Source organism: Lepisosteus oculatus, chromosome 11 (genome assembly GCF_040954835.1).
Source record: "Lepisosteus oculatus isolate fLepOcu1 chromosome 11, fLepOcu1.hap2, whole genome shotgun sequence".
NCBI classification, from domain to species: Eukaryota; Metazoa; Chordata; class Actinopteri; order Semionotiformes; family Lepisosteidae; genus Lepisosteus; species Lepisosteus oculatus.
Window position 1 is genome coordinate 37,337,946 of NC_090706.1, and position 25,090 is coordinate 37,363,035.

Sequence of the window (25,090 nt, forward strand, 5' to 3'; positions counted from 1 at the left end):
TTTTCTCAACTACACTTTCAACTGATTGGATGCTGAGACATTGAAAAATAGAGCTTAGTTGTTATGTACTATAATCAGTCGTATTAAGACATTTTAACTAAATAAGAGGTAAGAATGTTCCACTTATTAAGATATGACATGCTTCAAGGCCCATTTACTTATTTCTTTTGTGTTTGTCATATTATGCTGCCACCTCTCTTTTAATTAGAAGGGTTTTCAGAGCATTTATATTTGTGAAATAGAGACGGTTCCCCTGTAAATTAACTTTCTTCCTGCATTTGAGTGGAAGACACCCAGAGGACTCAGGCAGGGTGTACGGACCATGAATGCACACCAGTTTAGTCAATGCAACCAAACCTCTGACAGCTGTTCTTGTTTTGTGCCCTCTTTATGTTTAAAAGCATTCTGACTTTACTAACACCCTAGTAAAATGCACATAAAGCGATTCTTTTTAAATTATTAATTAATTTTTGTCTTGTTTCTTAAAAGTTAGAAATACCAAATCCATCTCGCACTGTTTATTGTTCAGTGTCTTTAAAGAGAGAAATGTGAAAATGAAGGTGTATTAAAATACTGTATCATAACTGTACAGGCACTGTCCAAGCAGTGAGTAAAAGCACACACTGTATGGCAAGTATTTTGCTGGTACAAAAGTGTGTACAAAAAATGTATATATGGAAGAAGGATGGGGCAGAAGAAAAGACTGTTGCAGCTTCTTCTTTGTTCAGTTCTCTGTGTTGCAAACTATTTAGACTAGCATTCCTGACGAAGTTCTCCCTCTCTCTCTAGTTAAACTTACTTTGACCTCTTCATCACTTGTTCTATGTGTGTGTTACTGTAGGGCAGTCGCTTTTATGAGAAAGTTTTGCAAGTGGAGAGTAGAAGTGTTTTGATAAATAAGGGAAGAAAAATGACTATTTACTAAAATGACTGTCACCCAAAGTTAGGTTCCGTCTAGAATTGAAATGGGCCCAAATTCATAGATTATTCACCTTTAACTTTAAATAGTGCACCTACAATAATACCACAGACAGGACCTTAAAAGCATCGTATGGAAATACATATTTTGTCTTTCTAAGCATAGTTTTGCAAATATATCTATTTGACACATGGGAAAGCATTGACATGATCATTTAACTCAGTGAACTGAACAGAGGTGTTTGACATTCTTGCCATTTTTCTTTGGTGGGACAGATACCTTCCTACTGCAATACCTAACTTCAATATATCAAATATTGCTGCAAGGAATAAGGAAATACCTAGTAGGATAAAAAACTGTTTAGTGAAAAGTAGTAGATAGGAATTTCTAATACTGTACCTAATGCATGAGTTTCAGCAAATGTCTGTGTGTGCCCTGTGATGGACTGGTGTTGTGTCCAGGGTGTATCTTGCCTTGTGCTTATTGCTTGCTGGGATAGGTTTGGCCCCCTGTGACCCCAAATTGAATAAGGTGGTTAGAAAAGAGATGGATTGTATGTATGGATGGTACTTGTACAATTGTTGTAACTGTTGATTTAATCTCACACAGACTATAGAAGTTTACAGCAGATATTGGGCAATTGCTAGCAATTTTTCATTTATGTAATCACAGTGTGTAGCGTTTAAGTTAATTTTAGCTTTTCTTGTGGGTTGTCGTTCCTACCATTGCAAATGTGGCTTCAATTTCTTCTTAAGCTGTGTAAAATTTAAATTAATGGGAAACAGATGCAGTGTAAATTAGCATTAAACTCAATTACTTTAAAGTTTTTGTAATCAACACAAATAATGAAAATAACCTTCAATGTGAAGGATTTTCTGAAATGAAGGGAGTTGTGTAGCTTGCCTAAGAAGAATTGGACTCCTGGAATTTTTTGTGAGTCTTTAAGTTCCAAGAATGTAGAGTAAATGGGATGGTGTCTAGCACCCCAGACACTAAGGATATATGGGGTATTAATCCCAGTGAACAGAATTGATGATATTGTTGGTGAAGAACAGCTCAGGGTTTTTAAGTAAAGATTTTCAGATAAAAAAGTTACTGATACGGAAGTGAGACATTCTTCACAAAGATTTGTTTTTTTTAAACGACACTAATTAAGCCCCACACCATTTGCTTGTCAAGTAGAGAGAGATTCTCCATCCATGGACAAGCTGTACTTTGCCAGAAATCATTGAGGTACTGCCTTAGCTTTTTAGGTTAATCATCTTGGTAGCAGCTCCCTCTGAAAATGCCCCACCTTCTTAATTAAATTGAGCCTGATTATCTGTCTCCATTTGTTATATATGTGAACCAGCAATTTACCATTAATGCCAAGTTAAAGAATCTTCATGGTATGGTATAAACATGCTGGTATTATTTAAATGAAAGCTGTTTATGACAATTAGCCTAAAAGAGGAATTTAATGCACAAGGAGGCTGTAATCTTGCTTTTTCTGCAAGAATTTAAACACCTAAAAAAGAGCAGTAATCTGGAAAGCTCTGTTCTTTCACGGGTCTTGTGTCCTTCCCTTGTAGAAACTGGGAAATTTAGGTTTTACTTCTGTCACTTATTTGGTTTGTTTCAATGTGTTATCGATTATATTATGTCTGAAATGCCTCTCTAAATTGTGGAGCAAGAGAATATAAGGTTTTATTCATTGTTTTGCTGTCAGTATGACAATTTACCTGTGCCCATTACAGGTCTTATATTGACAATACAAAATGAGGTCTGGTGGACTTAAAAATGACATTTTTGTAGCACAATCTTGCCTGTTTGCCATAGTTGGCTGTTATTCTCTTTCTTTGTTTCCTAGTCTAGACTGGGTAGTTCTTCAAAGCATTCTACCACAAAGTTGTTAATACAGTATAACAGATTAAAGTCAGCTGGGTGAAAGCATAATTACAGGGATGCTTTTATTCTAAGTCAAATCGGACCTGTCTGTACAGTTTTTTTTCTTCTTTTATATCATATACACAATAAGAAAAGGTTCATGTCTCATCTCAGTGTTGAGGATCTTGATGTCCAGTCGCGAACGTTGCTGTCTCAAGCCAACAAGCTGTGTGCATTCCTGAGACGAGCCCTAACACCTCAAGCATAATTAGGGTCTTTTGTTTTGCTAATTTAGGACGGCACTCAGAGACACAGTTGCTTTTAACATAAGTCATACCCCTGCCAAAATGTGCACCTGTTTCAGAAGTAATAGGCAGTACTGAACCACTTAGGATAATCATAAGAGGTGAAAAAGAAAATGACATTTTATGTTTTACTATAAAATGCATTTTATATTTACATTCCCTCCACTTTTGTTGTTAGGTTGTCCTCTGTCATGAGTGACTTAAATTATTATCTGTGATAGTGTGTTATGGACAAGAGCAAAGTAAAATGGCACACTCTGAAGAAAGAATTGTAACAGCAGTTTAAATTGTGAAAAACTCTAACATAAATGTCTGAAATTAACATACACATTTACCACAGTAAATTTCCACAAAAGTAACTGCCATAAATATAGTTTATTTTGGGGGGCAGCAGATGAATTGATAGTAGATTTTAATTGCATGGGAAAACCATTTGGAACATGCCAAATTAAAAAAAATACATGACTGAAATATATATAGCATTTGTGATAAAAGGGTTCTTGAATTCTATGTACAGAGTCCCTGGTCAGCTTTGATAGTGCAGGTGCTATACAATTCACAGATGTTCAGGCAAGTTTTTTCTATTTTCTGAACAACAGAACCTCAAAATCCTTGCAAATCTGCAGTGTTCTCTCCTCCTGAATGTGACAGCCATTACTCCTGTGATTCTGGCATATTTCATTAACAGTGAAGCGTGTTCCTCTTTTTTCTCCAAATGCTGCCAGTTTTTGCCAGCAGTCTTCCTTTGCAAAAACAGTCTCTAAACAAAAAACAAAAAGCAAAAGAATGTTGCTTTTTAAATGATTGAACTCGAGCAGTGTGTTAGTAGGTATGAATATGAATTCATACATTGCATCTAAAAATGTGAAATAATACTCTTTCTTACTGATGAAGAACTGGCTCAGCCAACAAAGTCAGAAAAAATAGGTGTAAGAAATAGTGTACTCTGTGACGGTCTCAACTTACTCTAATTGATATTTGAGCATTACAGCACTGTTGTTGTTTATTCGTTCACGGGCGATAGACCTTTATCGTTAATGTATGGCGATTGTTATACAGTCAACAATAATCACTGCAGCTTTTCTTTTAATTTTACTCATCTTTGTTTCACGGGTAATAACTGTGGTCGCCTGATTTCATACTACTATTTGTGTTTTAGGAAATGAGTGCGTGCACGACAGACAAAGCAGAAACGTGACATCCTTAACAATGGGCAGACTGGCGGGTGGGGCAGATAGCGCTTGTGCCTCACAGCTCTTTAACAGGGAGTTTGAACCCAGACCGGGGTACCTTATGAGTGGAATTTGCATGTTCTAAACAGGTCCCTGTGCATTTTTTTCTGGGTGCACCAGTTTCCTCTCACTGTCCAAATGCATGCTGGCTGGGTTAATTGTTGTCTCCAGATTGCTCCTATACGCGTGCGCACACATCCTCGTGCCCAGAGCTTAGCCCACTTTTGCAACATTTGCTTCTGGGTTACCGTGACCCTTATGAGTAATCAAGTTTCTGGTACTGGATGGATAACTTAATATTAATATCGGTAGCGCTGCATTGGCAAAAAAAAACAAACAAACAAACAGCCATCGGGTTTTTATTTTTCTCCTAAGAAATCGAATGCAGAAAAAAAGCAGGAATGGAATTCATAACATAGCTCGTTTTGGAAGAGTTCAACACAAAAAGTAATGCTGAAGAGCAGGCTTGGTGATCTGTAAAGAGGAACCTGAGGTTACATACAAAATTATGGCAAATTCAGTCCCTTTAACACAATTGCGACGTTGCAGACAAAGTAGCTATTGTTTCGGTAACAAGACAGTCTGATGATCTCAAGCCTGCCTGGCTTTGAATGAATAGAAGCAGCCAGGAATCAGACAGCAGCGATAGGACGCACTGCAAGGGGTGTAGGCGGCCAGACATTGTGGGGAGGTTAACGGGGAGGTTAACCTGGAAATGAACTTAACAGGAAGAAAAGGGGGACGGAGCTGAGACCTGTAGCCCGGCTGGCTACCTTGAGACTGTACCATCAAAATAGTTTATTTTTAGAAAAATAAACATTCCGGACTGCAACACCAATCTGTACGCTGCTTCTGCTTTTTGTGGTTTTTACATGCAGATTCCACGGTGCACTTATAATTTTTTTAAAATCATCTTACGGAGGATAAGAATATGGATAAAAATAACAAAACAGCTTAATTGAAACTGAATTTACACTGGCCATGACACAGGGCTTAACGGAAATCTGCATTTTGAAATAGAACCGTCTACTTCAGGCCCTCGCCTGAAGACCCCATACATTGCTGCCGTTGACTGAAATCATTATTACCGATAAAATAGATTATATTAGGTTTAATACTTCTTGGTGTGGGATTTTTCAAGCAATCTATTAATGAGATGAGGTTTTACAGGAAGTCAAAAGAGGTTTGTATGATAATCTGCCCACCTTAAGTCTTTATTTCAGTTTCCTCTGTGGCATTTTAATGTTATTTATCTGCTATAAATTAAAATTATTAATTATTATTATTATTTGAAGTCAGGCACTACAGATATGAAACATAAATGTACGATTGATGTCATCAAAGCCTATCTGGAGTTTAGGTGTTTAATCTTCATAACATTTTTACTGGGAAAGATCACTTTATTGGCCATGTACAGTTTTTTGTATTAGGACTTTGTCTTTTCACAGACCCCAGCTTGCTCTCCATGAGACACACAGACAGGGAGAGAAGCTGGGGGTCAGAGCGCAGGGTCAGCCATTTATACGGCACCCCTGGAGCAGTTAGGGTTAAGGGCCTTGCAACAGAGTAGGATTCCTCTGCGGACTGCGAGATACAAACCGGCAACCTTAGCCACAGAGCCACCGAACTACCCACAGTTCCACTATTGAGGAAGATCGCAAATTTTAAGCAATAAAACATATCCATAATTTGTTTAATGATTTTACATGGACCCAATACAATGTGTGACTTCTTCTAATCCCTGGATACATTGAAGATGCTTTGTTGTGGTATAGGATTTAGTTGTTTAATGTTAAACAATGTTTACCATTAAGAAAATGACCTACTTAGTATGACAGTAGACTTTTGGAAATCATGCAAAATTGACTTGAACATGGTAGCAACTTAAAGCAGGGCTGATGGGCTGAAAAACTAAACAGCACTGCAGTCTTTTTAGGGGTGGGATGAAAAAAAACACCCACTGATCTAAAGTCAGCTTTTCAAAGTGAGAAAAATGACTAAGCTTTAATTTGTGTGTGTGTGGGGGGGTAATTTGGTAAATGAAGGTAATCTTGTAGTACATTCCTAAAGGGAAATCTGGAATTTTATCAGCAGTCCTCTATGTTATGAATAGTAGTACCATCCACATCTGCTCATGAAACAAGAGTAAAGAGATAATGTAAGAAACAGCATACTGTACCTTTAAAAACTGAATGCCAAATCTGAAAGCTAAGTCCATCCTCTGATAGAAAGTTGATTATTCCTAGTTAGAGACTTTACCTCATTGTAAATGCAAATAAGGTGGAACTGATTCTTGGATCATGTTGGATTGGGTGCCAGGTTGTCATAGGGCACACACATGATTCACAGAGACAACAGAGATACCAATTAACCCATCCAGCATGACTTTGGAAGCTTTTAGGAAACTGCAGCACCCAGTCAACATCGAAACACATCCAGAACAACATACATTCTCCACATAGAAGATGCACCAGTCCAGAGCTGAACCCAGGAGTTTTGAGGCAACACCACTAACTCCTATGTGACTGTCAGAATCAATGAAAGGCACAGTGATGAAAGAAGTGTCTTACAATTAGACCTACATCGACTAAATTCTCATTCTGTCAGTAGACAAAAGATGTTTTTTTTCTTTTAGTTAAGTGATTTTAATAATTCTTTATAGACTATCTAAATGCAAACTATCTGTAGGCCTTACAACAAGGAGCATTCTGATTAAATCTCTATAATAAAAAAAGCCTTGGTTTACTTGGATTCCTTAAAGTATTGGCTGTAGTTCTACCATTCATTTAATAAAAAGAAATATTGCAAAAGAAATTTTTCAAATTCTTGCCCCGTTTACCTTTGTTGAATATAATTGGTTATTCCTTGCAATTTAGTTATGAAGGAGTAGTCCACAACACTATTACAGTTTGTTTTTGTGTTTTACATTATAAATTGGAATTGCATACGACAGAAAGTACAACACATCTTAATGCTCAGGAACAAAAATATCCAAGAATGCAATGTTCCAGAGATGTGTTGACTGAAGCTGATGTGTCATTTTATATGGAGGAGATGATTTGCCTCGTTAATTAGAGACATTGTGCTGGAGGTTTTTTGTGTGTGTGTAAGGATCCCACAGACACAGTCTCAAACCCTGTGGCTTGGGACTACATATTATGGCAATCAATAAAATACAAAAATAGAAGAATGCAAAATCCTAGTGCAGTTACATGGCAATAATAAGATTGCTGGTTTTCCTTCATTCAGGCCCTTTCCTTGTAGACTCAAACAACAGGCTCGGCTGTTGTGCTGAAATCTTACTTGCTATGGTTTGCTTACATTTGAAACAGCAAAACCTTAACCTCGATTAAGATATCTGAAAGAAGTGTTTTGGTTGTTTGTTTGTTTTTTATTATTTTCACCATACAGCCTCTCTGCTCACTCTGTTCTATCCAGTTCAATTAGTTCACATCTCTTCTTATTCTTCTTCTTCTTTTAATTACTTGAAGATTGTTCAATACAAAACGATTATCAGGTACAGGAGCATGTATGACCAATGTTCTGAATATAGCCTTTTCTCCTCATCTAGGAGTTACTACTTTAATATTAATAATACTAAGACATTTCATATTTAGGAATAGCTGTAAAGGCTGGGAAAATTAAGCAAATTATATTTATGGTGACTTATGGTAAGATGTAGTAGAATTATAAATGGTTTGAATAATAGGTCTATTTTTTAGAGAAAGAAGTAAGACCCGTCAGTATAACAAAATCTTTTTACCTCCCAATGGGGGTGCACACGCCAACGAGCAAGAACCTGAACTAGAGAAGAGGTACAGTAGAACAGCATCAGAACTGGGATTTTAAATTGATTTTTTTTTAAAGGTTGTTTTCAGAAGTGACAGCTACTCACCAAGGACCTCGTTAAACATGAGCCATGCTCCCCTTGTAATATTGAAAAGTGTGTTCTTTAATACACTCTACCTGGGAGTTCTTGGTATCTAAAGGCAAAAAAAAAATCTACCCTTAATTTGAATAAATTGGTTTGTGTCTCGTATTATGAGAGAACGAGGTAATGGGGTAAAGTTGTTGAACTTCTTAATTCAAGATGATGCGAAGCTGTTCGCACACTGTTCTGTCTACGGCTGTGGATTTCGCTGTTGTAATACTGTTTTTTTACAGCTCGTTCGGGATGTGCCCGTTTCTTTTTGTGACATTGCTGAAGTCTGTACTCCGGCAGCTCGGCTTGCTTTCTGGAGTCATTTCAAGAGCTTTAACTGACAGAGCCCTGTGCTTGCAGTAGTAAAAGGCGGTTTACCAAATCTTTTTATCCCCACTCCTGGGCTACCTATCTTGTCCTTGTAACAGAGATGACAGCGGTAAAAGCTACTGTAACTTCCGTACTAACAACAGCAGCGGGTTTGTGCGTCTGAAACCATTTCTCGCCCCTGTGAGTTAAATGGGGTATCAGCGCAACACATCTGCCGCAGTTACGTGAGAACTTCGTACAAACTCAATACTGCACTGCACTACTATTGCATAAAGGACCCGTTTCGTCCTAAACGTGACACATTTGACATAATTATACCAAACTACAGTGGTAAGGTAACAAAAACGGTTACGTATGATTCGGGTTGATCACACCCATCGCCACCGCCCGTCCCGAGGAGACTTGCTAGTGTGGGTGGGCAGATGACACCGGCTGTAAAAGCAGCGTGACACACACACACACAAAGCGTTGTCTTTGTAGAACAAGTAGTCGGGTACGAATCATGTGGCGAGTCTCGGCTATTTTCTCTCTCTCTTTTTTGTTGTTGTTGTTGTTGTTGTTGTTTCGGGTGTGGCTGTTCAGGTCAGTGAGTGTGAGCTCAGCATCACACAAATGATCCCATCATCACGTATCCCATCTCATCCCCAGCTGTACCCGGGGCGTGTAAGCGACACACAGTGGTGCACTTTTTTTTTTTGTTTGTTTCTAAAAGATGTTTGACCGGCATCTTTACGAGCAGCCCTTGTCCTTCCTCCCTCTCTCAGCGGCTGCTGCCTGCCTGCCCGCCTGCCTACACACTTTTTTTCTTCCTCCCCAAAGCCGACTGGAGTGCGCGCCGCGTGAACGCGCCGGCGCCGGCGCAGGGGGGGGTTTGTTGGATGGGCCCTGGCTCGAGGGCGTGTTTTGGGCGACGCGAACGCGCAATTGGCCCCTGCGCCGGGCTCCGGAGGAGACGGGCACACGCGGGTTAGAATGTTGTGAATCAAAACTGTTGGTCGGATTCCTGCACTGGGGCTTCTTAAAGCGGCAGTTACAGACTTCTTCGAGAGCGAAGAGCAACCGCCGCCGCCGCCACCACCACCACAACAACAACAACACAAAAAAAAGGTGGAGAGAGAGGAGGAGGAGGAGGGGGGGGGAGAAAAGGAAGAAAGAAAATCAATCCAGAAACGGGACAGGAAGCGAGACGTTTCCCTTTGTGCGACACCGACATCGCCGTCGCCGCTCCGCTGCGTGGTGCGCAAGTATCAAGTTGGGAAGTAACCGAAGAAAGAAAACAAGACACCCCGACAGAGACAACGGGAAGATCGATACCTGCGGTCCCGTTGACTCGACGAGGGGGGTCAGAGACGCGTGTGCACATGCCGTACAGATAGGTCTGGTTTCGGGGTTGATGTGGACGTTTTGACTGGCCAAAAAAAAGAAGAAGACGCGGAATCCTATTGTAAAAGAGAGCGAAGACCTTTTTTTGTTTTTTTTTTTTACCCCAAGAAATCTTTTTAGATGCATCGTCTCTTCCCGGACGAACCAAGTTTGTCCCCGAAAGGGTAAGTACTGTAAGAAAACAAAATTACACCTTTTTTTCGCACCCCCACTCCTTCAGAAGGCTGATCCTGGCGATAAAACTGAGCCTCGTGTTGCATTTCAGTTTCGTGGTGTGATCCGGGCACACTTCCTTGTATTAAACGATGTATGGGGGGGGGGGGAAATGTGCTTAAAAATGATTTAAACATCACGCCGTGTATTCTCGTTTGCGTCTTTAAAGTTAGAGTGATTTGTTGGAAGAGTTTGGATGACGCTTAAACCTCAGGCATCAGTGGTTTAAGCCCTGACAACCGGATCGCTCAGGGCTTTGCGTGCATTTTCCTTGTACAAAAACCGGGATAAATGTGGTGCTGCGTCTGTTCATGTGCGTTCCTGATACATTTCCTGCATTTGCAGTCGATGTCCCGAGTTTTTTTTTGGGGGGGGGGGGGCACGACTTTGGGGTCTGGTACAGCTACGCTTGCACGTGTTGTCTTGCGGGCTCCGGAGCCTTTGTTGAGGCTCTTGCTAGCTGTGGCCAGTCCAACAAGCTCAATCCTCGCCCGTCAGAATGGATAAAATATATCTCTTTGTCGGCGTTTCAGTGGTAGGGATCTGGGTGATGCACTTCGCGATGAAAGCGGGTGGAATCTGTGGCCCGGTGAAATAAAACCACGGTGGTGAAAATTGGATTTGGAAACCGGGCTTTTCTTTGTACGCTTCCTTTTGTTATTGCTTTGTTTCTGTCTGAACACATGGCCTGCCCCCTCTGCGTGCAGTTAAAGCTGCAGTAGCCCCGCTTTGAGGAGCAGGCGGCTGGTTAATGGCCGGCACACAGGAGAGCCGCCAGCAACGCTAGCGACCTCGTCGTGGAGGGGGGTAGCAGGTGAGGGAGCCCTGGGTTCAACTGATAACAACAACAGCAACAACAAAAAAAAAATGCGACTACCTTGTAACTGTCGGCGGGTGTGATCATGAAAACCGCGATCGATATTTATGTGGCGTGCGTGAAGATGTGTACTGCGGAAGCGTGGTCTTTTTTCTTCCGACGGACCGACCCGCAATCTCCCCCCCTGCAGTTTCTGGGTTTTGTTCCACGTCGAATTGCCAATTAAACAATTAACCGACGGGATATTTCTTACGGTCGTTTGCAGCTGAACGTTCACTTCATGAGAGTACGGTTGCCCATAGGACGCTTTGGAGCTAGGTTATAAATATTGCGGTTAAGCAATAATTAATTAAAATACTTAGACACAATGTAACACGTGGGTCGAAGAAACAAATAAAACAAGACGCCCAGGCCCTCAATGAACTGAGTGTGGCATCGCTACCTAGTCCCCAGCATGCGGGGTTTGGCGCTCGTGTGCAAGCGCTCAGGCTGTTTTGAAAGTACCGTTCATATTTATTACGCTAAGTGCACATTTGGATGTCCTGACAAAAAGTCAAGATTTGCATTAAAACTTTAGTTTTTCCTTACCGCGAAAAATGTCGATGTGGAATTTAAGCACCAAACATTTGTCTAATTTTACATTACCTAGAAAATTATGTTATGCTGTACGAGTATTGGAGTTTTGAAGATTTAGTACAATGACCACATAGTAACAAATTTAGGCTATAGGTGTGGCCTAACTACATGGGTGTACTGTAATTTTAAGAGCACATCTATAGGTTTAAATTGTAGTCCGATTAAGTCAAAAACAGATTTACATGCGTACAAATGATAGATCTATTTCATTTTCTCATTCCAGGATGTAGGAGTCTGGGTAGAGCCAGTAGTTCAATTGAATGCCTGAGTAATAAGATTATAAGAGTGCAAACAGCTACTGCACCTAACTGCCTGTGCCAGACTGGGCAGAAGCCCCCTGTTGCTGGACAAAACCAGTTTTAGCAACAGGAACACTTTATTAGTTGTGTGTCTTCATTAGGGATTGAAATTAGGTCATTCCTCAGATTTATTTTTTTAAGTCACATGTTGTTCTTGGCTACAGTTTGTAATAAAATAAAAGAGTGAAAAGTGAATAAAAGACATACTCATGTTTCCTCCAGTTGTGTATTACAGAATTAACTTGGCGTTATCAGATGCATACATTTGTGGTTGGCCAATGTTGAAAATTATTTAAATTCTGGTGGCATTATGATAACTGAATTCTTAATGGACTGACAGAAACGTGGTGCTTCATAAGTATAACATCATCCTTGAAACAGGTTTCTGAAGTCTCTTGGATAAAGAGTTGTTTCGCAGCCCATCGTATTTATCTGGGACATAACACAAGCACACAAACAGATAATAACACAATTTACCGTGTTTCCGTGGATATGGACAAAACGTGAGACATAATTGGATCCAGTGCTGGTCTTGAGGGGTAATTGTTTCTGGAAGCTCCTGGATTGCTTCCAAGAACCCAGATGTCCTGAGACGACCCAGGTTTGGGGAGCACAGCTTTGAAAAAACAACTATCCGAATTGTTTGGAATGTTAGCCAAAGTAAGGTGAAAGCACAAATGCGTCAAGTTTAGACATTCACAGGGACTTCACTGAACTTGAAAATTGTTATTTTCTAAGGGTATGTCACGTGTGGGGAAAAAATTGCTATAATTTCAGTATTAAAGCCATTACAAATCCCTATTTGACTTTAATGGACCTCTGTCTTTGGAGTGTTTTATCTGTGTAAGTTGGAGAATGTGCAAGGCTGCTATCGACATTTAAAGGAGTGTTTTTAGTTTCTTTAAAAAAATGTAACAAAGGGCTAGTGTTCCAAGCATAGTTTGCGGGATGATGTGTATGTGCCGATTTGTCAAACAAAATGTAATCCAGAGAGGACTGTTATGTTTTTGAGACTTTCAACCCCTTGAGTATACATGAATCATTATGTAATATAAACAATTTGACTGAAGCCTTGACCTTGATTACAGCAAGCTACAGAGTGCAGTATGGCTTTGAATTTGTAAGGGCTTATTCAGATAACCATTTCACCAGAAGGCTTTTTTCGTGCAACTGCCATATTTGTTACACCAGGAGATTACTCAGATCTGTGGTATTGAGGACAGATATTAAGAGAAGAAGAAAATAATGTACCCCTTTTCCATGTGTTTTAAAGTCTGAAGCATGCAAATAATAAAGTAGAAAATACATTTATTGATGTTGTAATTCCCACTTGGACTGTTGGTGTCGTAAAATAGGATGGGAAAACATGAAATTTTCCATATCCTGTATAGGTGCCTGGTAAACCTGAAGTGAACCAGACTTCTGGGAACTTGGAGATTTATGTATTTTAGTGTTAAATGTGCAATGTTAAGCTAATGGGCTTGTGCTGAGACGTAAAGAGCAGCTGGCTCAAACCAGCAGCCAGAATTACCAATGCTGTCGCCTTTTTAACCCCTTCCTATAAGTAAACATCCCTTCTTTCCTTTGATACTGTCTTCCCTTTCCTGAATTAATTGGACAGGTGCCTGATTCAGATTGGATAAATTGAGATTCTTCTTCATAAATTTGAAACACTGCTTTTCCCTTCCGATTACATTGCAGTAATCCTATGTTACGTATACTGGCATAATATCAGGGGATATCCCTTAATCTTTAGGGACCTCTGGGTTTTTAAGTTAAGGAAAAGATAATGCTGTTAAAATGCCTTGTATTCCTAATAAATTACAATAATGCCATTTAATTGGCTGTATAACTCAAATTAGCTTCTAGAACATTGTTTTCAAGAAACCTACAACAGAAGCCACAGCGTACTTATTTTTAGTGTGAATCAGAAGTCTCTAAAGTGACTGGAAAACATTTGCTTTATTGAATGGGACTATGAGGCAAATGTTAACTGCATTTGAGGAGGGTTTTTTTTCTTTCTCAGATGTTTTTCAAGGCTTGTGTAGATGGGCCTTGACTTTGAAATATCAACCTGACACAGCTGAACGGACTAAATGAAAATGTCTTGTGCAGATGTGACGGTTACTCTGAGCCAAATTTAAATTACATCAATGTGTGCATGAAAAGCATTGATTGTGAGTTAGGCCTCTTCAAGGTGTCCAGTAGGAGCCATTGTACACAAGACTTGATGTTAATGTTTGTTTCATGACTTGTCCTGTAAAATAAAACCATGCCTTTTCACATTTGATATGTCTTTAATTCTGTGAATCTAAAGAGCTTTTAATGGTAGAAGCATTTTGTATCTTGTATTATTTAGACATTTTATATGATTAACAGTTGTATGCTAGGATTTGTTTAGAAATGCACAGATAATGTTATTTACATTTTGTGATGAAAAGGGAGAATTAAACACACAGAAAAGTAATTATATGTATACTTGATTTCATTCTTAATTCCCTGTTTCTGAAAGCCTATGAAACTATCAGAGTATTCAGTAACACTGTCAAAACCTGGTGTTACAGTAGCTCTGGTACTTCCAAGAAATCTTTTCTTTTTTCAAGTGTTTGGATTGACTGTCAGATTGGGGTATTAACTGTTCTGTAAGCAACTGGAGGTGGTAGGCTACTCTTTTGCTTTTATAGAAAAAGCTTTACTCTTTTGCTTCTATAATTATATTTACTTTTTTCAGACAGGATTAAGGAAAGATACATTATAAGATTTAGATTGCAGCTTATTCTGGGTTTTACTACATTTACCACCTAGCGATGTACATATTTTGTCTGGGCATTAATACATTTAAGTTATTGCTTTAATTTCCTGTGGTGAGATATATACCTGTATTCCTGCATTGAACTTCTCCTCTTTCTTAGTCTGCTCCACATTGACTTCACTCTTCTGGCATTACTGTGTAGCTGGACCTTACTTAAGTAATCCTGTTGGTCAACAAAAGAATAACATTTCTAGAAAGTAAGACATATTCTGTCTCCTACCCATGAGAAGGAAACTCAGAAAGATCTATACTAAGAAAGAAGAATTGACATACAAGCCGGCAAAAAGAACTTGGGAGTGTATGGTCTCTTGTAATGGACATTTTGCAGGTGACAGAATTGCATATCAATTACCAACACAGTAACATATTCAAAGAAAATCTGCAGAAAGTCGTTGTCGACGCATAGCACACCAGTTTGAGAATCTGTTGTTCAGTGATTTGGCTGCATTTCCTTTTCTTTTGAGAGTGAGGAAACTCTTCTTTCAATTCGGTTGTTTTCAAGATTTCCCCCTGCATTTTCCCCTGCATAAGCAAATGTCACAGGTAGAATGCTGGGTGACCCTTGTGGCTAGATGGCTGATGACCCTTTGTTTTTTTAGATGTACATTCAGGACATATCAGTGAAGCTTGTGAGCCACCACTACAGTTACATGTACAGATATAAATAAAAAATAACCAGTAAATTATTTTTCTTACTCAGTCAGGACAAATATATTTGCTGCTTTCTTAGATTCACAAAAGACAAGGCACCATATGTCTCAGTTATTATCTTATTAACACTTAGGCTCAAACCTATCTGCGGCTGATGCTGAAGATGGATATGACTTACAGGGCTTAATAGCAGGGGCCGGTATCCATTCAGACAGCAACAGGGCAGTAGTTGTCAGACTGTCTTAACTGTGATAAATTTGCTGAGAAGCTCCAAGATATAGCACTAATTTGTATTAATTGATCTGAATATGCCTTAAACTAGATTTGGCAAAATACATGTATATTAACTTGGAAAAGGCTGTTTTTTTTAATCACTTTTGTAGTAGTGTAAATCCAATTTACACTCCAAAGACCACACATGATATTGAGTTGGCAAGCCTTGGAATTAAAGAGGACTTCTGCAACCAGGGCTTGAGGCTTGAAGAATGTCCTGCAGCACATAGAAAGTGCACAATTGAGAGTTCACGTAAAAATGAGTTGGGGATTGAAGAGTTACATCAGTGCTGTAAGCTTCCTCTGTCAGAAATGAAGTCGGTGTTTTTCCCCACAGAGTGAAGACAATCTGAGGCTGAGACACAAGTGCCTCCTGCACGCTGTTCTCCCACTCCTGAGCAAGACTCGCCCCCCGACGTCACCAATGCGACCATGGGAAATCGCAGTGAATAGGCGGCCACCAACAGCCCCCTTCAATCAGAGGAGATTTCCGGGGGAGCCCTGCAATTCCCCAGCACATCTCAGGAGAAGGTGAGCAGGCCTAGACTGTCCCTGCTTTGGTGCTGTTCTTTAGAGCCACAAGTACATTGGACCTCTGGAGTAGACTTTATTGTCATATGCACAAGCGCAATGAAATGCTTATTTGCATGTATGCTCCTATACAAAGACATCAAGGAAACACCTAAACCAAAAATGCAGAACAGCGGCAGCAACGACAACAAGTTAAGTAACATACGTCTTGGAGAAAAAAAACATCAGTGTGAGCCAGTGGTAGGGGTAGAGTTCAGAAGAAGCTCTCTGAGTCTGGACTCGTGCCTTTATAATCCAATAACGCTCACCAGAGGGAAGGGAGGAGAAAAGTGAGGGACAAGGATGACTGGTGTCCTTAACGATACTTCAAGCCTTCCTGAGGCAGCAAGTTGTAAAAATATCATGCTTTCTTGCTTTATTATTAACATCTAATATGAGAAAGAGTATAAATTCCACTTGGTTTCACCTCAGGGCCTTCCTTTCTTTCCTGAGCTCTGTGACATTTGCTACCCCCTTGTTAAAATAAGTAGCGTATGGGCCAGTTGAACTAATACCTGCAAATAATAGATTGTACACTGGCTCTAGTGCAGAGGCCGTTAGGACACTAGCAGTGCTAAAACCTGTTTGCTTTAGAAATGTCTTCAATTGAGAATTGCCAATTCCCAACTTAATTTCCTCATTTGGAGCATCAGTCCTTTAATTCAAAGCCGAATATGCTACAGTAACTTGGTGTATTAATGTTTTGTGTCTTGTGTATATATGTAAATAAGTAATAAAATAATAAGTAATGCTCAGTACAATAGCATCAAAAAGTGTGATAAACATCTTTAGCTACTTTACATTCTGCCACAGAGTGTCTTAAAAATGACGTTTTCAAGGATGAGTAGACCTCATTTTTAAAATGTCTTTAACCGCACACGTCTTGAACAGAATAACTGATGGACTGACTGTGGCCTGTGAAGAAGCAGCAGGGAATCTCCTGTGGTGGCACTTGTGGCGCTGTTCACAAGTGTGGTGTTCCACCTCAGCGGTGAGAGCAGCTCACTAGGAACTGGCAGACACTCAAAATCGAAAAGGACATCTGCACGCGGCCAGGGGCTGGATCATTTCTAGATGTGCAACGTGTGCCAGATTAGTGCTTTCCAAACCCTTATCACCGCAGCTCCTTTGTCTGTTTTGCGGGCTTGCTTGTGTTTTTATTTTTTTGTCGTCTCGGAGAGAGAGAGATAAAAACAAAAGAGACCAGTTGTGGTTAAACAAAGGTGGTGCCGGTTCTCTTTTATCAGTACACTGTGACTGCTCGATCAAGGCTTCAGCCAGCAACTAAAACGGACCAAATAACATATTAAGCAGTGTTTTCTGGGGGTTTGTTGCTTGGAACAGAGTGATACTGTCTTTACAAATACCAGTGGCAATCGCTTGCTTGTGAACAGAACTTGGCTCTGCAACAGCCCCCTGCCCTCCCAGCACAAAATGAGTGAAGAGGACCCCCAGGACATGTGCCTAATGTAAGGGAGACCCCCTCACACATACTTGCACCCCACAGTTCTTGCTCAGAGAGGAAGTGGCTCCTTGGGTGAAAAAATTCGAAAGCACACCAGAGGTCTAGATCTTGAGTGTGATTTTCATGTGTATTGTAGGCCTTAGCTTTTCTTCGTTTGCTGGTTACTTCATTGTTTCACAGAGCATTGCAGTTGTTCGTGCTTATTTTTCCTCTTTCCATCAACAGTATGGTCTGTAGAGCCACAAAGCTAAAGTATTTGCAAGATGAAAAACGCAAACATCCAGTTACAAAGCATTGAGCTAAATGATTATCATATAATTTAAATGAACCTATTTAAATAGGTTTTAGAACTGTTTTAAATTGCTTTTACCTTTTATGGTCTAAAATTATTATTTCTAATTACTTTTTTGTATGGCAGAAGGAATCCTCCTCTAGTCACTTAACCTTTAAGTCTATTTAAATTTTTATCTAATAGACTTTTGTGTATTTGTTTTCTCCAAAACTAGCATTACCATAACTAAATAGTGCTATCATATGTGTATATATGAAAATCTGAATGAACAAAATGTTTCAGGTTTCCTTTGTAATGTATAACTCTTTTGAAAATGAAACGAAAGCAGTTTTTTTAAATTGAAATGGTGCATTAATGTCATAGTTAACGTGGCTTTTGTTTAAACTGTACTTTTTTTTTATTTCTCAAAAGACTAACTCGCCACTTAATCCTTGTTACAGTCAGGCTATGTATGTTGTTTCCTAGTTGATGAAGAGGCTATGGGGCTGGTAATCGTCCTGGCTCACTCTGATGAGTGCTGTTGGTTTTTATTTGGAACAGCCCTCCAGTGAGAAGGCAGTGGGGGCGTCGAGACAGACCCTCATTGCACAACTCTTTACACCAGGATGAGAATTTCCATCACCCTCTGTTCTCGCAGCATCAGCAGCAGATCTCTTTAGATGAGTCCAGACCGTACAGTCACACCAGCGTACCGCCACGGATGCTGCACCCTGCCGCACACCCACCTCAGCAGAACCCCATCATGGTCGATCTCCACGAGCAGGTACAGGAGAGCACAGGCCTTCTGCTTCCCCAGTGCGCTTAGCCTACATGGTGTGGGCTAGGGAGCGCAAGAGTCAGATTGATTCAAGGCCATGGGGATGTTAAGATAAGTTATCAAATTATTAACTGGATATGGTATTTAAATGTGATGTAAAAAACCGACTTCAGCCCTTGATCTGTACAGAACAGAATTGGCCATACTGTAGTTTTACTCCTAAAAAGTTAGGAGTATCTGTTAAGGTCAGTAGGGGTAATATTTGTGTGTAATACTTTTTTTCTACTGAAACGGATGGTTTAGACAGAAATTGACTTGAGATTACCAGTATACGTGTGACAGGTAATCAGATTCCCAAAACTATTTTCAGAAGGTAATTGCAGGTCAAATTCTAGGTGCTCTTTTTAGGGGGCGGGGAAATAAGTGAAGCAAGTACTTTGGTGTTTAGTTTTCAACATATAAGAGGCATTCTTTTTTGTCATCTTTGTGCAAAATTAAATCTATACTGTCGGTGCATTTAAAATATAGTTAAACATTAATTCACCAGGGGTAGAATCGGCTCATCTTTTAATGAGGCATGAAGCAAGGTTCCCCATTGTTACTTGAGTATTTTTGTATTTGATTCCTACTTCCATTCTTGACTTTTTACTATACCAAGGCCGTGTCCTTCATTTACATCCAGATAAGTGTATATGGTTAAAAATACCAAAGGTCAACATGTGTATTAAGACTTGGCTTTTACACTGTGAAGACTAGAATAGAAAAAACACCATCTTTAAATATTGTAAACATTGCCAAGTATCTTTTTTTAAACTATAGTGTTTTTAACTAAGTTTGAGTTGTCTGTTGATAGCGTTGTTTTCTTGATTGATGGTTAACAGCTCTGAACTTTCAGCAACATTCACAGGTTCTGCCTACATTTGTGTGGATGCTGTTCCTCTTGTAGATGCACCAGGGACCGGTCCCTATATCATACACGGTTACCACGGTGACGACCCACGGTTTCCCACTCCATGCCGGCCAGCCTATCCCAGGGTGCAACACTCAGCAGCTCCCAGCATGCTCGGTAATGTTCAGCGGACAGCACTCTCTGCTCTGCTGCCTTCCGCCTCCTGTGAGTTTGAAAAGGAAAGGATGGAATGTCCATGAAGTCCATCTAGCATTTTCCCACCATATCCCACCCACTCGCAGTCTACTGCCTTGGAACACTCTGAAAGTATTCACGGGGAGAGTCACATGTTCTTTTAAGTGTGTACAGTTATTTTAACTTGGTTTTCTGTTTAGTTTACCAGTGCTACTATACATATATACCTGTTGTAAAGCTACAGATTGTTGAGCATTCAATTATTTATTTTTTTGCATTTTGAAAATGACATCTGTGAAGAACCTTTGTATGTGCATTTATCTTTCCTAGCTAGTGGACACAGTTTTCTAATGTGCCTAAATCATTTTAGTTACAAAGTGGATTTCAAGCTTTGTCAACACTAGTAATGGTATTGCTGGTATGTGTCAGTCTGAATTGTTTGTCTCCGATGTTCAATGCAAGATTTCATTTGTTTAAAACAATTTAATAACGTATCTCTATTCTTTTAAATGTCTTATGAAAGGCAGTTAGCGGCACACATGAGCCAGGTTACATTTGTGCTCCCCTGCTGTAATCGAGATTGTACGACATTAAGAAAAACCTTGAAGCAGTTTGAATTTACTGAATTTTCACATGCAGAAAGGATTTCATTAATATGCGAAGTAATAAAACCTGTACATGAATGAACCCGTTACTCCTGTGCACAAATTAGTGGTTTTACATTAAAGAGCCAGTTTGCCATTTCCTCAGAATTGTTCCCTTGTGATTCAAGCAATAGGCATTGCTCTGTGGATATTCCCACTCTTGGCTTGTTGCTTCAATTGGGAACTCGATGCCTGTGTGTGTGTGATGTAAGAAAATAAAGGCTAGAAAGAGGAGGCCGTTCAACCCATCTAGCTTGTTTGCTGGTTGGTATCTAATTGATCCAGGGATCTCATCCAGCTTTATCTTGAACGAAGCCAGGCTATTGCAGCTTTGATAGTTTAGGATCAAGACGATTTTAAGATGTACAAGGAGGGGAAAAAAGAAAAGCCTTCAGTTGTGGACAGAAAGTGGCAGGTATTCTGCTGTATCATGATGGAATAGAGTTGAACCACTAATTCCACCCCACTGTTGCAAGACAGTAAATTCTTGCCCTGAACCTCCTAAGCCAATTGGGGGTGGCTTGATGATCTCGCCAGGAGGATGGTAAATTGCCCGCATGGTATTTTCTGAATTTCACCTCTGCCTCCCTCCCCCCCCATTGAAATTGCTCTTCGTCTTGGCTTTTTCCAGCTGATCCAAGCCTGCACAATGCAGCACTTGCCAGTATCGTATCAAGCCTTTCCGCCCCTGATCTCCAGTGAGCATTTTATACTCCACCCTCCTCCGCCTGTACCTCCCCACCAGCCGCCTCACCTCGCTCCGCTGAGCCAGTTCGTACCTCTGCAGCCACAGCACCCGCGCATGGTGAGTGCCGCTCGCCGGCCGGGGCGCCCTGCTTTGAAAACGCCGGTTGTTTGCCAATGAACTGCTGCTGAAGAAATGAGGAACTTGGGCTTCAGGAGGAGCCATTTAATGACCTCTGGGACTGGAAAGGAGATCCGGGGATCATCCGGAGAATAATCTTGTCATACGAGAGCATGGGGTTTGGCCTCTAAATGTTACTACAGTTATAATTATCGAGTCAAATCTTAAAATGTTCATGCTCTCTTGATCTGATAACAGTAATGACTCAAGGTGCCACACAGAGGTTACATCCTGTGCTTTGTATTATAGTTTTACCCTTAATGTATTCCTTTCCCAGAGATGATCAAATGGGTTTCTTGTAGCCCTAATTTAGCGTACCCTTGGCCTCTGTAAAAATGCCATTTTTCTGGTGGAGATTAATCTTCACAGTGTTCAAAGTCGATAATACCGTCAGACATGAAAAGGAAATTACAGATACTGCTAGCAGTATGTGGGACATATTGCAGTTTCTAAAAGTGATTGATGAGAGTCCCTTAATATTCTACATTGAGAAGTAAAAAATCTTCCATGTATCTTAATTTATAATTGCTTACACTTAACGCGTTTATGGACACTCCACTCAAAGCGCTTTGCAGGTAATGGGGACTCCCCCTCCCCCCCCACTACTACCAGTGTGCAGCCCCACATGGATGAGTGCGCCAGTCCTCTCCCCACACTCCAGCTCTCAGTGGGGAGGAGAGCAGAGTGGTGAAGCCAGTTCAGAGAGGGGGATTATTAGGAGGCCATGACTGGTAAAGACCAGGGGGATATTTGGCCAGGATGCCGGGGTTACACCCCTACTCTTTTTTGAGAAACGCTCTGGGATTTATAATGACCGCAGAGAGTCAGTACCTCAGCTTTACGTCTAATCCAAAGGACGGCATCTTTTTATGAAATAGTGTCCCCATCACTATACTGAGGCATTAGGATCCACACAGACTGCAGGGTGAGCGCCCCCCTACTGGCTCCTGCAATACCTCCACCAGCAACCTTAGTTTTTCCCAGGAGGTCTCCCACCCAGGTACTGGCCGGGCTCACACCTGCTGAGCTTCAGTGGGCCGCAAGATGTGAGTTGCAGGGTGATATGGCTGCTGGCAATCTTGGTAAATGAAGTTGTGCACAGCAAACTTCTTGTTCAGTCTTGAAGGTATTGTTGTACAGGTATTGGCCTTGACTGTGTCTTTCCTTCTGCTGCATGACGGTTCTGTTCATTTTTGACTCGCAGTAGAAGTGTCAGGTCCACTTTTTCGGGATGTTTAATGGGGAAAGTTTAGAGTTTTGCGAGAGCGCACTAAAGAGCAGAGCCCTTCCGGTGGAAAGGAAGGTTCTCCTCCAGCGGAGTGGGCCTGTCCCTGCTGCATCGGCTGCAGGTCCTGACCGGTTGCGTCTCTTCCCACTCCAGCCTTTGCAGAGGGTAGAGAATGAAGTGGATTTAAGAGGGGACCAGCACCCTGTGGGAGGGTTCTCCTACCCCCCCACCCATCACCCACCAGCAATGCCTCCTTCTGTCCCCCTCCAGTATCTCCCTCATGACCCGTTGCACCAGGAACTGCCCTTCGGAGTGGTGAGTCCGCAACCTTTTCTATTTCCTGTCTTGCGTGGTGCCTTTGTGTGGGTGAGGAGAATAATATTTTGTAGTAGAACATGACTGAAGAAAATACTGCAGGCCATTTGACTTTGTTTTCTTGTGAAAGCAGCTTACCTGACTGACAGCTTTTTAGAGTGGACTTTCCTGAACCAGTAAGAGCCATTTATAAGAATTATGAAGTGCTGCCATCTGTCACACACAGGGACCTACAGGGGCATGGTTTGCACTCTGATCTTTGATGTCAAGTGGGAACAACAATATCACTTTGGGCCAACAAACCAAATTTGAATGATAATGTGAACAAAACCTAAGCTTGGTCCTATAACACTTTGGAAACAAACTGCGCACTCTGACTTGAATTGTTGACAGTTCACATGCTGTGCATACAGGGGATAAACACAAGATGCTTTACTTCTGCCTTAACGATCCTCTTTTAGAAAACCGTTTCCTGTGGTGTTTGTGGATTGTGCCCCACGTAAGAAAAGCAAAATGTGCACATAAGAAACCGAATGAAATGATACCTGCCACCTTAATTTCACCAACCAGGGGTTCTTCAGGATGAGGAGAGTCAAAGGAATGATCTCTACTTGACCTCAGATTCAATACTTCATTAAACTGGACTCCAACAACTAGACGTTGTTCCAATCAAAACGAAAGAAACCTTTTCCATTTGAAACACCCTCCGTGGGAGCGCAGCCATTGACATGAATCAAATGCTGTACTCCCTAGACATCAACACTTCTGTGAACTGGTTTTAGAACAGACATTTTTCTGTTGCCCATCCTGGACACCATATTTTTTTATTAATTTAACTTAAATACCGTACATTTTTACTAAAATTAAAGAAGCCAAAAATGCTCAGACACCTTATAACTTATTTTATGCAGCAGAAGGGTGATTTATACCAATCTTTAAGGCCTGTTTTATTACATTGTAGCTCCCAGACCGTTATCCACTCACCCAAAATCGACTTTGAGCTATCCTTGGGAGCGCGATGTTGGTGCGATGTTGAGTAAGTGCCTGTGTTTCTCTCCACAGCCATATCCCCATGTGTTGCCTCGGCGAGTCAGCGGGCAGAGATACCGGCTGCAGCAGCCTCTCCCCCCTCCCCCGCCCCCGCCTCCCTACTACCCCAGCTTCCTGCCATACTTCCTGTGAGTACCTGGCTGCCAGAGGAATGGGGGTGGGGTGGCTGTGATTGTTCATCATTTGGCTTTCAAAATGCAGTATTTGGTAGACAAAGCAGCACGTTCTGTTCTGCGATCAGAAGGGCTTTTTTTTTTTATCTTGCAACAAGTTACACAGAAGTACTACATGTGAAAGCCTGATGGCTTCTGTGAGAGTGATACAGTCATAATGTGTGAAAGGCAAATCTTTGATCAGTTGTTTTTTATGCAGTTGCCTTAGTCCTGCTTATATAATGGCGAGATGGTTTTCCTTGTGCCTGGCCCTATGAGTCTGAAAGGGTAATAGTAGTTGTAGTGACTCATGGTTTGTATTGTCACAGCTCAATGCTTCCAGTGCCTCCAACAGCGGTGGGGCCTGCGATCAGCCTGGACCTGGATGTTGATGATGTAGAAATGGAGAACTATGAGGTCAGACTTTCCCCGGATCTACTTATTTGCTTCCCTGGAATCCGTAGTACTGGAGGATCACATCGTTTGTTTATCGTTGCTTTTTTCCCCACTCTGTAACGAATGTCATTTTAAATCCTGTTTTCAAGTTCTGATTGGGTCCGACTCCTGTTGGCCTGCTCTTCTGCTGCAGCTTCAGTACACAGCTGCTACAGACGGGTTTGTAGACAAAATCAATGTGGTGGCGGGAAGTATTGGACTTACAGTGCATCAACAGAAAGTAGCTCTAGAGCCATGATTGCTCATTCTTTGTAAAGGTTACACATCTGGTTTGGCCAGATGGTCTTCTCTCATTCTGTGCTGTCTCCGCAATTCATTAACATTTTCTTCTTTTTTTTTACAGCAATGCTAAAGAGCTGTGATACATGATTCAAGCACTCAGTCCCTTGTTTTACTTGTTACAGATAGTGGTGGTTTGTAGGATTGATGTCAGACATAAGAAAGATGACAGATGAGAGAAGATCATTTTGGCCTGTTTGAGAGTTCGTTATCTAATTGACCAAAGATCAATTAGATCCTTTAGGCCAGGGAATTGACTTCAGCAGCATGGCTGG

At 40.9% G+C, this 25,090-nt stretch overlaps 1 protein-coding gene across 4 annotated transcripts in view; it reads left to right on the forward strand.

Annotated features, from left to right (window-relative positions):
* rnf44 (ring finger protein 44) overlaps positions 1-25,090 on the forward strand; it is a 38,739-nt gene that overhangs the window by 6,626 nt on the left and 7,023 nt on the right. Inside the window, exons 1-8 of one of the 4 annotated variants that reach the window (XM_015349783.2) lie at positions 10,025-10,121; positions 15,996-16,189; positions 18,526-18,748; positions 19,689-19,856; positions 21,102-21,275; positions 22,717-22,878; positions 23,941-24,056; positions 24,410-24,497. In XM_015349783.2, coding sequence (XP_015205269.1) covers positions 16,083-16,189; positions 18,526-18,748; positions 19,689-19,856; positions 21,102-21,275; positions 22,717-22,878; positions 23,941-24,056; positions 24,410-24,497 — 1,038 coding nt within the window. In that variant the 5' untranslated portion in view covers positions 10,025-10,121; positions 15,996-16,082. Of the gene's footprint in view, positions 1-10,024; positions 10,122-15,995; positions 16,190-18,525; positions 18,749-19,688; positions 19,857-21,101; positions 21,276-22,716; positions 22,879-23,940; positions 24,057-24,409; positions 24,498-25,090 lie in introns of those variants that run through there. The other 3 variants (XM_006631926.3, XM_015349781.2, XM_069196171.1) reach the window with 3 other exon arrangements.